The 11,330-nt window shown below is 41.1% G+C and overlaps 1 protein-coding gene across 1 annotated transcript; it reads right to left on the bottom strand.

Moving 5' to 3' along the window:
* Nucleotides 1–361: 361 nt before the first annotated feature.
* zfand5a (zinc finger, AN1-type domain 5a) lies at nucleotides 362–7,864 on the bottom strand. The gene is made up of 6 exons (XM_029511593.1): nucleotides 7,623–7,864; nucleotides 3,912–4,073; nucleotides 3,360–3,462; nucleotides 3,126–3,248; nucleotides 2,530–2,648; nucleotides 362–2,389 (listed from the first exon to the last, which is right to left on the bottom strand). The coding sequence occupies exons 2-6, from the start codon at nucleotides 4,069–4,071 to the stop codon at nucleotides 2,241–2,243; spliced, it is 654 nt and encodes a 217-aa protein (XP_029367453.1). The 5' UTR covers nucleotides 4,072–4,073; nucleotides 7,623–7,864; the 3' UTR covers nucleotides 362–2,240.
* Between the last annotated feature and the right edge of the window lie 3,466 nt (nucleotides 7,865–11,330).

Genomic DNA, 11,330 nt, shown 5'->3' with positions numbered 1-11,330 from the left:
TAATACTGGCGGTTCTGACATGTGGCTCCGACACTATTCTTGTCCTGCCTTAAATTAGTTCCACTGTATTCACACCATCTTATGCTGATTCATCCTAAAATTCATTGTCCTGAAACTGCTTAATATTACTAAGTAATGCTATCCATTTAAATAAACCTTTTCGGTCTGACAGTTTATCTGCAGAGGGGGAAAAAAATAAAAACATAAAAAAATAATAAAATAAAGAAATGTAAAAAAAACAAACAAACAAACAACCACGTAATACTGTTCAAAGCAAACAGTTGATATAGTCAAATATATTCTGCTAAAACTTCAGTAATACTGCAGTGAAAAGTGTAAGCCAACACACAATGAGTCTTGGTAATGTCTCTCTGTACAGTTTATTTACATGATACTATTCTGTTGTAATGCTGGATAGCAAGATTATATGTAATACATAAATATCAACACAGTCTGTTGTTTTTCATTTTTTGTACAAATTTGCATATAACTAAGAATCAGAAAGGTAAAACTCAAACGGATACATACAGTTATCTTTTAAATGAAAAACATCCTTACAGGGGGAAAAAAGGGGGGGGGATTAACACAAATCACAAACATACGTGGGCTTCAATGTGTCAGGCAGCCATGAAAACACACTTTTGCACAGGTATGTGCACGTGGATGCGCACAAATACACACACGCACACTTCTCTACGGTGCTCTATAGCAGACACACAGACCAATAGCTGTTAGACAGATGAGAAGTTACATCTAATCTTGGTATCTATTATTTTTCATAAATCTAGCTCTGGCATGCTCCTGTAGTTCTGTAAACATGTGCTGATAAACCGGGTAGCTCCACAGACAAATGGGTTGGGGAACAACACACCCACCCACCCACATACAGGCATTCTCTCTCACACACAGACACACACACACACACACTTTCTGTTAGCGCATTTAAAAAAAATAAAACTGAAAAGAAATCATGGTTCACATACTCTATCTCCACAACTGCACTGAATACATGCGCTAACATCAGTACAATACCAATGGAAGAAAAAAAAAAAAAGCTAATACAACATAACAAATAATTGTCTCTCAGCAAATAAAATATCTGAAACCCTAAGTTGAGTGATATCAAATATTTCTGAAACACTAATGCAGATGTAAATTAACTCATGCATTTATCCCATTCATTCATGCCCCTACGATATTGTAGTCTAAAAATCACCAAGTTGCCAGGCCTGCCAGGGAAGGGTGCCATACTTCCTCTCAGGCCACATGTCAGTACACACAGCCCTGCACCAGGCATCTGAGATTACAATCTGAGCTAAGACCAGTTGGGGAACTCCTTTACCCATTACAGGCATTAAAAATGTTTAGACTCAGTGGAAACAAGGACTAATTTGTATGCCCCTGTCTAGCATACCTCCAGCCATAATGGAAGCAGCCTCATCACAATCAAACCGATCAATCAACATGGACTTGCTGATTACAGGGTCACTGAGGCTGACCATCAAGATGATCCATTATTTTGCTGAGGTCAAAGCTGATGAAAACAAAGTAAGAGGGAAGACGACAAAGCTTAACACAGCAGCTGTGAGGTAGGTAAAGCTAGGAAAGACAGAGACAAAGTAACAAAGCCCCTTGTGCATGGCTGGGGTCAGTTGTACGGTTCTCCAAACATTTGCTGACTCCAACAACAATGGGGTGTGGAACCAGAATGTCAAAGGTTGAGGGACTTTTTTTGACTGTCAATGTATAGTCTGGATGCTTTCAAAGATCAGCCAGTGTCTGACACATGACAAAGGTCTGAGCAAAATGGCTGTTTACGGTTTGGCACAAAATGGCGCCTGGTTAGGGTGAGAGGAGCACAGCATATCCTGGACAGTTAACCTGGGCTGCTTTTAATAAGACAATACATATTCTTAGAAAGAAAAAGAAAAAGAAAAAGAAAAAAAAAAAAGGACTCAACGGCGGCAAAAATCACACCACAGAAAATAATGAATGATGAACTAATGAAATAATCAAAAAGGAGAAAAGTGATCATTCATGCAACTCCATCAGACAGGATCTTTCATTTTTTTCTTCTTTTTTTCCTATTATTTCCTTGAGGTTGTAATTTTGTAAATCAAGTCCTTTCAATCATCACTTAGCCATTCATGCCAGTGCTCATTTTAAAAGGCTCACACTCATACTCCAGTCTTTGTCAAAGGGTGTTGTCATCATTGCTGTCAATCCTGATTTCGCCAGATCTATATTCTCTGGATTTTGTCGGCCACCACAACAGGGTTCTCTTTACGGATCTTGGCAGCAGCCTCTGCTTTGTAATCATATGGGCAGTTGTGCTTGTCAGAGTACCGGTGGATGCCACAGAACAAGTTTCCACAGCGGCAGTCGAACCCTGGAAGCACAAAGGTACAGGTCAAAGCTTGAACAAGGGAGCTGTTTGAAAAAAAAGATAGTATTTTGAACTCTGAACAGCAAAACGGTGATCGTAAACAATAATTATATTTGGTGCCCCTTCATGACCTCCCGGCTCACCTGTGAGGCCCAGCCTTTTACGACACATGAAACACCTGTTCTTCTTGGGTTTCGGGGTTTCACCCTTGTTTTCGTCGCTGCTGGAAGAAGCTACAGGAGCAGGGCTAGAAGCAGCAGGGCTGGTTTACAACTAAAGACATAGAAAGGACAACAGGGGAAAATAAATACATTTTGTCATAGTAGGCACAATTTAACATAAGGAGCTGCTTTGTTCATAGTTCTGTAGGACATGCAAAAACACCTAAAACTGACTGCTGTTGTCCTTAATGATGGTAATTAGTGTGTCTTATCTGCAAATCACCCTGTTCATCTCTTGTCTTGGCACAAACTAGCACATTAATCTGAGAAAGCCTCTGGCAGTCTGCATCAAATCTGAGAATGCCCTCTGGTGTAAAGGTATTTTTAAGCGGATTTATTTATAGGCAGCCTCTCTTTCTTGGAGGGTGTAAGTAAAACCAACAGTTGGACTTAAGGTATGCAGTGAAGCATCAAAAATAAACAGATGCTACAGTGGGTTCCAAGGGGTGAGGTTTGCCTCAAGAAGTCTGTATGTCTGTAATGACTACTAGTTTATGTCTGCTCATCTGACTGTTAACTCTGTTACATGTCTTAATGTGTGTTCGTGAGTTTTACCAGGCTCTAGGGGTTCTGGCTTGTCCTCTCTCGAGATGCTCATCTCTGTCATTTGTTGAGTCACAGGCAGAGATCCTTGAATAGTTCTGAGGGAACAGGGAGGTATGAGCAATCGAACACATACTTGTCAACAAACAATTTACACATCCTGCATTATATAAAAAAACCTTGATCATTCAACCACATCCAATACTGACCTAGACATGTCAGGTGAAGAGGTGGGGGAGGCATCAACCTTGGCTAGACTGGCTTCTAGTCTCTGAATGGCCGAAGCCTCTGAGGTAGGACTAGCAGCGGAGGCTGAAGAAGAACAAAGAGAACCACATTTGACAAAATTGCATGACACAAAACTCAAACCTCAAAAATGGGCTTGCTTACACCCTCAATATAAAGTATTTTCAAATTAGTTCAGTCACAGGAGAAGGCAGAGAAAAATCCATTGTCTTTGATTTGACCTCAAATATCTAAAAAGGAGTGAACACCCCCAAAACCTTGAACAGTGTCATGAAGAAAAACAGCTGTCTTTCATTACGCAAAATAGAAAAACAGAGAGGGAGGGCAGAGGAGAGCTGGGAAAATACACTGACTGGCCTTGAACTTATATTTCAAAACAAAGTCTACAATTCCTTCAAGTCCCTCTTTATCTCCAGCTGTAAATCCATAGAACGGGTTTAATTGTTTACATCACAAACACAGGGCTGTAATCAACCTAGAGTGAATAGCATGTGTATTTTTGTGTGCTGTCTTACCCATTGGGCTGAGGGGGCTCATGCGGTCACTGCTCTGCTGCCGTGTCAGGTGTTCCTTATAACATACGGAGCACATACCATTGGTTCTTGGGTTGCCATAGAAACCGCACCCTGTGGCACAAAGCATGGGCACCGGGCTCTGGTTCGTTTCTTGGGCCATTGCTAACAGAATAAAAGAGAGACAGGGTGAGAATGCTAATTAGACCAACACACACACACACACAAAGCATTTTTCTGCATATACACTTCTGTGTGAACGAAAAGTAAAAGCTACAACATTTTGCTTAGAAATATACATGTTGCTTTGTGTTGCAGTGTCTGGGCTGACAAATGACAGGAGAGTGGTATTATGACAATTTAACAACACAACTGCTTGCTTTGACTTCACCTTTAACATGAATACAGTAATGAACGCTGCTGCACAGGAATCCCAGAGAACAAGCAACACTCAGTGTGTTATCTTCAGCACCTTTGGCAGTAACTGGACCATTCTGTCCCAAAGCTTTGTTCACTCGTGTTCCCCTTTCCTCCCTCTCTCTCTTCACCCCTTTCGCAGTGTTGAGAACAGTCAACGTTGCTCTTCTTGAAATTGCCCGACAACTCCTGTTCATAGCTGTACACTCCTTTAGTATAAACCTTTGTGTCAATAGTTTTCTTGCAAGCCATTTACAGAAAATAAGTTATTACCTCACTACCACGACTACAGACTAATTGCTTTTTAAGTTAAAGGAAGTAAAGTTAATTTCTTAATAGGCCTCAAGGTTACTACACAACTGTATGACAACTGAGGCACACAATCCTTCATCCAAAAAAAAAAAAAGTATTCACGTCCTCCATCTAGACAAGTGTACACTCTAAGCCATTACCAAGTATCTAGGACAAAGAACTATACATCGGGTAAAATAGTATTCAGTCCTCACTAAAAGACAGCAGACATTGAATGAAAGTGAACAACGTAGGCCAAAAGTTTCAGAGAACATTCCCCTCCCCTCGACCCTGATTGTTGCCACAAAAGGCATTTCAAAACTTCCCGAGTCATTTCTCCCCACACACACGCCCAGAAAACAAGCGTGTATGTGCGTAAGCTGGCGAAACATGTAACCCTGTGACGCTGTCCTGCTGCAATGCAATAGAACAGGAAGTTGCATAGTTGGAGATTCTGCCTTTGAGGCAACAGATCAAAAACACCTTGTTGAATGAACACACAGACAGACAGGAAGGCCCAGATTAGTTAGTTAATACGTGTCCTGTCTGTGAATCCTGTCCTGGCTGTTTTACAAAACTGGTCAACTGATACTCAAATTAAAGAGACACAGCCAGCATCAGGAAAGTATATCACACTTCCTTTGTCCTGTTGTGCTATAACATGGCAAATGCTAGCTCATCTATATTCTGGTCATGGATACAAACAGGACAGGTGAACTTAATGTTCCAGGAGAGGCTGACAGTTGTCTCTGTACGTCCTGTCAGCTCAGCTGAGGTGTGCTGGCCACACAAACAAGTGCTATTAAAGCTTGAACGATTCCCTGCACCCAACCCCTCCTGCTTCCTCCCTCCTTTTTTGGTGCCTCTGCATGCTATCACAGCCGTGTCAACAAAGGGTTTCCTTGGAAAAGCCCACAAAGACCTTCTCTCCCTTTGCATCACATGTTCAACTGCTGACTACTAACTACTACCAGAAATAAGGTCTAAGTCATAGTTGGGAAAGGTATTTGAGTTGAAATAAATTTTTGATTAAAATGGTTATCTGTAAACCCAGTAACACCAGTTTATTGTTTAAATAGCTGCAGGGGTGCTGTAGAGTTTAAGCTATATTTCAAAACCCCATGTTCTGAGACAAGGGCCGCACACAATGGTCTCTCAAAAGACAAATGTGAATTCAAAGTGAGACTACATCACAGCTGATAATAGCACAAAAACAACGGTACAACAATGAGCACAAAAAGGCTTGAAACAGCAACAGATACACGATGGATGTTGACTTTCTGACACAAAGGAACAATGGGCAGTTTGGTTCAGCTGTCATGTTTGAACCCAGCTGTCATACAAACAGTGAGCTTGATAATACAAGCATTACTAAGACTTCTGACAAACAAGGACATGTTCAGAAAAATAATAACAATAATAAAAAAAATCGGGTTGATCATGTATAGATCTGCTCAGCTATCATCCTGACATGCTTATACGATATACGTGAAAAGCTTCCAATGCTGAAGTATCAAAGAGAAAGGAGCAAACGCTGCTCATGAAATATAACCTACTTTTCTTCACGTTGTCACGCCGTTTGTAATCAAGTATAGATCCCCACTCATAAATACCAATAATTCGCTTTTGGTGTAAATCAGTGTCTTGTTTCCTGACACAAAACTAGGGCAATTACCAAGTATTTTGTATTGTAAAATACATGAAGACATGAAAAGTCAGGGGCTTTCCAACACAAGGGAGATTACAAGTCACAGTCCTTCACCAGCTACTTCCTTTCAGAGACAAAATCCCAAAACGCTCACAGAAATTAAATATTAAAACAGGTCAGACTTGTAATTATGCCACCAGGTTTCTGTGCATTGGACATCTGAATGCACTTCAGACAAAAGGTGTGATAATCCCCAGCAAACAAAAGGGGGAAGACTGTGCTCCTGTACCAGCCGCAAGCTTAGCTCATATTTCAGGCCCTGCTGGGGTGAAAACTACTGAGTCACACTGAAGGACAGAACAGAAAAAGCTCACTGTTGTTTTGTTACAAGCATACAGTGATTGTGTCCTTTCAAAAAGGGCCACGACGTTGCAATTAATCGCTGGAGGTCGGCGGTGAGGAAACGCTGAAATAAGCCAGTCTAGACATTGTGGTCTCTGCTCCCTTTGTTTCTTCTTTCTCCCTTTGTCTGCAATCTCTCTGCTTCCTGATTAAACATCGTTCCGTATCTCCCTTTCTCGCATTAATTTCCTACTAAGAAAACGTTTTCTACGTGTTTCCAACGAAGCTAAGAGAACAACCTTGATTATATAACCACAGTTAAGTACTTCGAAACGACTTGGTGGCTCATCAGAGCTTTTTGACGCCGAGCAAACCTCATTTTCTCCGAAGCTGAAACTACTTCGGCTTCGGAAGCCGTGATGGCACAATTTTATATTAAAAGCCAGCGCTCTGTAGAGATTTTACAGCAACCCTCTGTCTCTACCTGCCTATTCGGCTTGTGAATTTTCTATTTGAAGACAGGAATTAGCTGGATTTGGTTCCCCATCCCCCAGCTACAGACAAATAGAAAAACAGACAGTAACCAGCACTAGCTAGCTCCCTCCCTTGTTTTTCCCCCTCGACCAGACCGAGTCACGTTCGAGTGCTTGTGATATTTCCATTAAGGAGGAGGAGGTGTTGTTGTTGGTGGCAACTTCCACGGACAATACATAAAGGACAGGGGTTAAAATGAACAAGTAAACACACAAATCAAGCTTGTTTACCACACAAAGGCCATCACGCACACACCACCTGACCTTTCAGTCCAGCGTTAAAGGTCGCCATGACCGACCGTCAGCTTAGTTTAAACCCCCCGACGCCCCCACTTTTCTGTTGTTTACCTGGACGGCCTAAGCTCATGTCGAAATTCATACTTGTCGTTAAGAAAAAACAAAAACAAAACAATAATCCAACACCACCACCACCACCATCATCATCATCATCATCATCATCATCATCATCATCACCACCATCACCTGCTAAAAATCGACCAAGCTTCTCGCGAGACGAGTGTGGGGAAAGTGGTCGTTGTTCTGGGCAGAAGAAATAAGTCCTGGCGATGTCCCTTTCTCTGTCCTCTGTCTTCCGTCCTGTGTCCTCCGTCAGGCAGCTTTCGATGGGTCTGGCTGTCCCTTCGTCGCCCTCCTGCCTCTCTTCCTCTCTCTGTCCGTGTCCCGTCCCTTCTGGATGGATGTTTGTTTCCTTCTTTAGTAAGAGGGGTGGCGGATGATGTCACGGCTAAAACGACGTGTCGCCATTGGCTGCGCGCGGAGCCCCCGAGCTCTATGTACAGTTCAGAGGGAGGGGAGGCGGGCGGCTCTGCGCATGCGCACTGCCAGTGTTGCGTTATTACAAATGTACTCGTCATCTTCCTGCAAGGACACGATTCTGTTTATTGAGTAATCCGCCAAGATGAATGGATAAATGAATAATCGTGCTGACAAGACTGATGACTGTCTTTGGAAAACAAAGAAACAACGTGTGATTAAGAGCCTGATCTTCAGGGGAAGCCTCTGTGCAGAGGAAGCAGGTCTGTGACAGGGCACTACTTTTTTGGCAAAAACAGCCTCGCCCCTCCTGCCATATATTATGATTATTTCTGCTAGAGGAACAAAGCAAACGCAAATTAATGACTAGAGAGATATACATTCCTGTTTGTGAAGGGGGAGCTCTAGGTGACATCATACACACACATACACACACACACTTGTGTTGACATTGAGAGTGTAAACAGGTTTTCTAGGAGGTCACAACAAACAAGAGTGATGGCTGATCTAAAATAGTACCCAGTTATTCCAGGTGCCAGAATCACAGAAACTGATGCAGAAAACAAAACTTAAAAGAGTTACAAATTTACAGTAGTTGAAATACAGGTTGAAACACAAAATGTTTTTTATTTAATATGTATAGATGGTTATTTACTGTATATTTATTGTTTAAATTTATGTGCCCAAAATGAAAGCTAATGTCATACATTTCAATCTTATTGAATCAATGCCTAAGGAGTCTTCACCCATCCCATGCGAAAACCCTGATTTGCATAATGTAGTACATAGCCTCTAGCTCCTAATCATAATCCTAATGATCACAATTACATGCCCAACCCCAACCCCTAACTCTCAACTGAACCAAAGTATAATTTTGACTCAGATCCCAAAACACAATTCTTCTCAAGCAGTCATTTCAAGATCTTGCCCAACAGGACCAAAATGTCACTGCTTCGGAAGGATGTCTTCTGTCTAAAGGTTTGTATCTCATGTTGGTCTCCACAAAAGTAAACATAGACTCCACAAGCGTATACAGTCACACTAGTGTTGGTGTTGAGCGTGCAAACATGTTTTGTGGGAGGTTAAAGATAAGAGCTGAGCAGTCCCCAGAGATCAGGATATTTTCAGGATACACTGTGAAATCTGTCGAGGTCTCTAATGTGAGCAGTTCCTGCAAACAGTGTCGTAACTACTACTGGGGACACTGTGGTCAGTATTGTTAGAGAGAATCTGGGTGCTTTCACACACCATGACAAAGGGCTCATACTCCACCATTACAAACAAATACAAAAAACAAATTCCAGAATATAAAAGTACTCAGAGTTTAAAGGTCTTTGTCTGAGTTTAATGTCATTTAGGGTCATTTTTTTTTAGATTTGACTCTTTAAATTAAAAACAAATCTGATTTAAGGGAAAGTATTTTATACATAAGGTTGTATGGTAGGCTTTAAATAGTATTTATGTCTAAATGGCAACACTAACAAAAACTAAAAAATAGAACTGCTTTTGGGTCAGTCAAAATTCTCATGGGGGATACCATTAAACTGGAGTGCTTTAGAATCTTAACTTGTAAATCTTGGCCATGGGTTTTTAGCCTTTACATTAACCTGTATATTGACACCATCCCATCAAGACCTGGACATATCATCTGCTTGTCATAGTTTTATGGATTATGAAAACATGTTGTATAGTTTGCCCTGCAGGTCTGACAAGTCCCAACGTATTACCATACCTTGCCAGTGTAACGTCACACTCATCCCCAGGCACTACAGGGCCACACTGAACAGAAAACAAATACTTGGGATGGGATGGCATGGTGTTTGTGTGTGTGTGTTTGAGGGAACATGCTGTCATCTATCAGAGACTTGATTCGTGGAAAGACTAGCATGGTCTCGAAATGTGTTGGCTAATACAATCTGCTTTGCTCCAGCTCAAACTAGAATCCAAGTAGAAACTTAAAAAGCATTTGGTCAGGTGAAAGTTAAAGGGGACTGCTGTGGTCTTGCCCTAACTTTTTAAAAGGTGAATATTGGGGGGTTGGGGGTGGGGGTATTTACTTGCTTTTTTATTTACTTAGTTCATCTTCCATACTCAGTACATTAATCAATTAAGAGATCTTTTTTTATTATCTACCACAAGTTTTTTTGACTGTACATGATTTCTTTGCCATAAATATTTGTCATGTAATTATCAGGGAAAAGTATCTTAGAAAATGGGTCAAAATGTAATATTTAGAATGTAAACATGATCTGATTTCCAGTTTTGTGTTCCTGGTCATAGAGATTGAGACAGCTGAGGACAACTGATTGTTGATCAACAGCAGGCCTCTAAGTGTCTAAATGTTTGCTGAACAACAAACCCTGATCAGGTTTCATTGGATGGTTAATCTCAGATAACCCAGAGACAGTTGAGGCTATCTGAGTTACCATAATTATAGGATGGCCAGTGGAAATCTGAGTTATTTACAAGCTATGAAATCAGTGCTTCTTTGTTACAATGTGGAAGAAGAAGTCATTGTTATCACGTGAATGATCAATAATTTCCCCTAATTTATTTAATATCACTTGATGTTAATTATGTCTCCTGCTATAAGCTTTTCAAAGACTAGCTATGATCACAGTGAGCTCATTTGCATACAATTTACTACCAGTATATCAAGGGAGGGTCTTTAACAGCAAAGAACATTATTACCTGATTAACGTGATAATGTAATCTAACAATGTAATCAAATGTTCATGAACGAGTGAAATACTGACAGGCACTGAAAGGCCAAGAGCTACATTCAAGATTTTAATATGCAAGGAAACATTGGAACATTGCTTGTAAAAACTCATGTGACATTTTATGCAAATTGCCCTCCATGTATCAGGCACTGTAATAGCATGGGTGACTTGTACAGACGTAAGCTACAAAGCTTTTCATATGTGAGTAAAGAAAGGATGGGGGGGAGGGTGAGGGGGAAACCAAGCCTGTATTCCACACTGAGGTCTTTGTGTGTGTGAGTGTTGTGTTAACGCAGTCCCTGAAAAGAAGGAGCATGTGTATGTGAAATGTATGTCTGTTTAGTATGTGAAGGTTCATCGGTTTCAGTGAGGGGAGGGGGCGGCTAAGGAGAGAGTGGGAAGTGTCAAGTATCATTACCCATCCCCCCTCACTGTCATAGCTTAGTCTCTGTGTGCATGTGTTTTCAGGTTTCAGTACCATTCATTGTGTATAAGCGTGTGTGCTAGAGTGGGTGATTAATTAAAACTTTTTATTTCACAATGACAGATGCACATGTGCAGGTCAAAAGGTCAGCAGTGCCATGACAACAGATGCATACAATTTTCAGCTATCTATGTTGTTATGTTTCAGCCTGTGTGTGTGAGGATTACTTATGTGTATCAGGAACAGTCTGTCTGTAGTTACTAGGCAGAT

The sequence above is a fragment of the Echeneis naucrates genome, chromosome 9 (genome assembly GCF_900963305.1).
Source record: "Echeneis naucrates chromosome 9, fEcheNa1.1, whole genome shotgun sequence".
NCBI classification, from domain to species: Eukaryota; Metazoa; Chordata; class Actinopteri; order Carangiformes; family Echeneidae; genus Echeneis; species Echeneis naucrates.
This window is presented reverse-complemented; position numbering and strand designations above follow the sequence as displayed.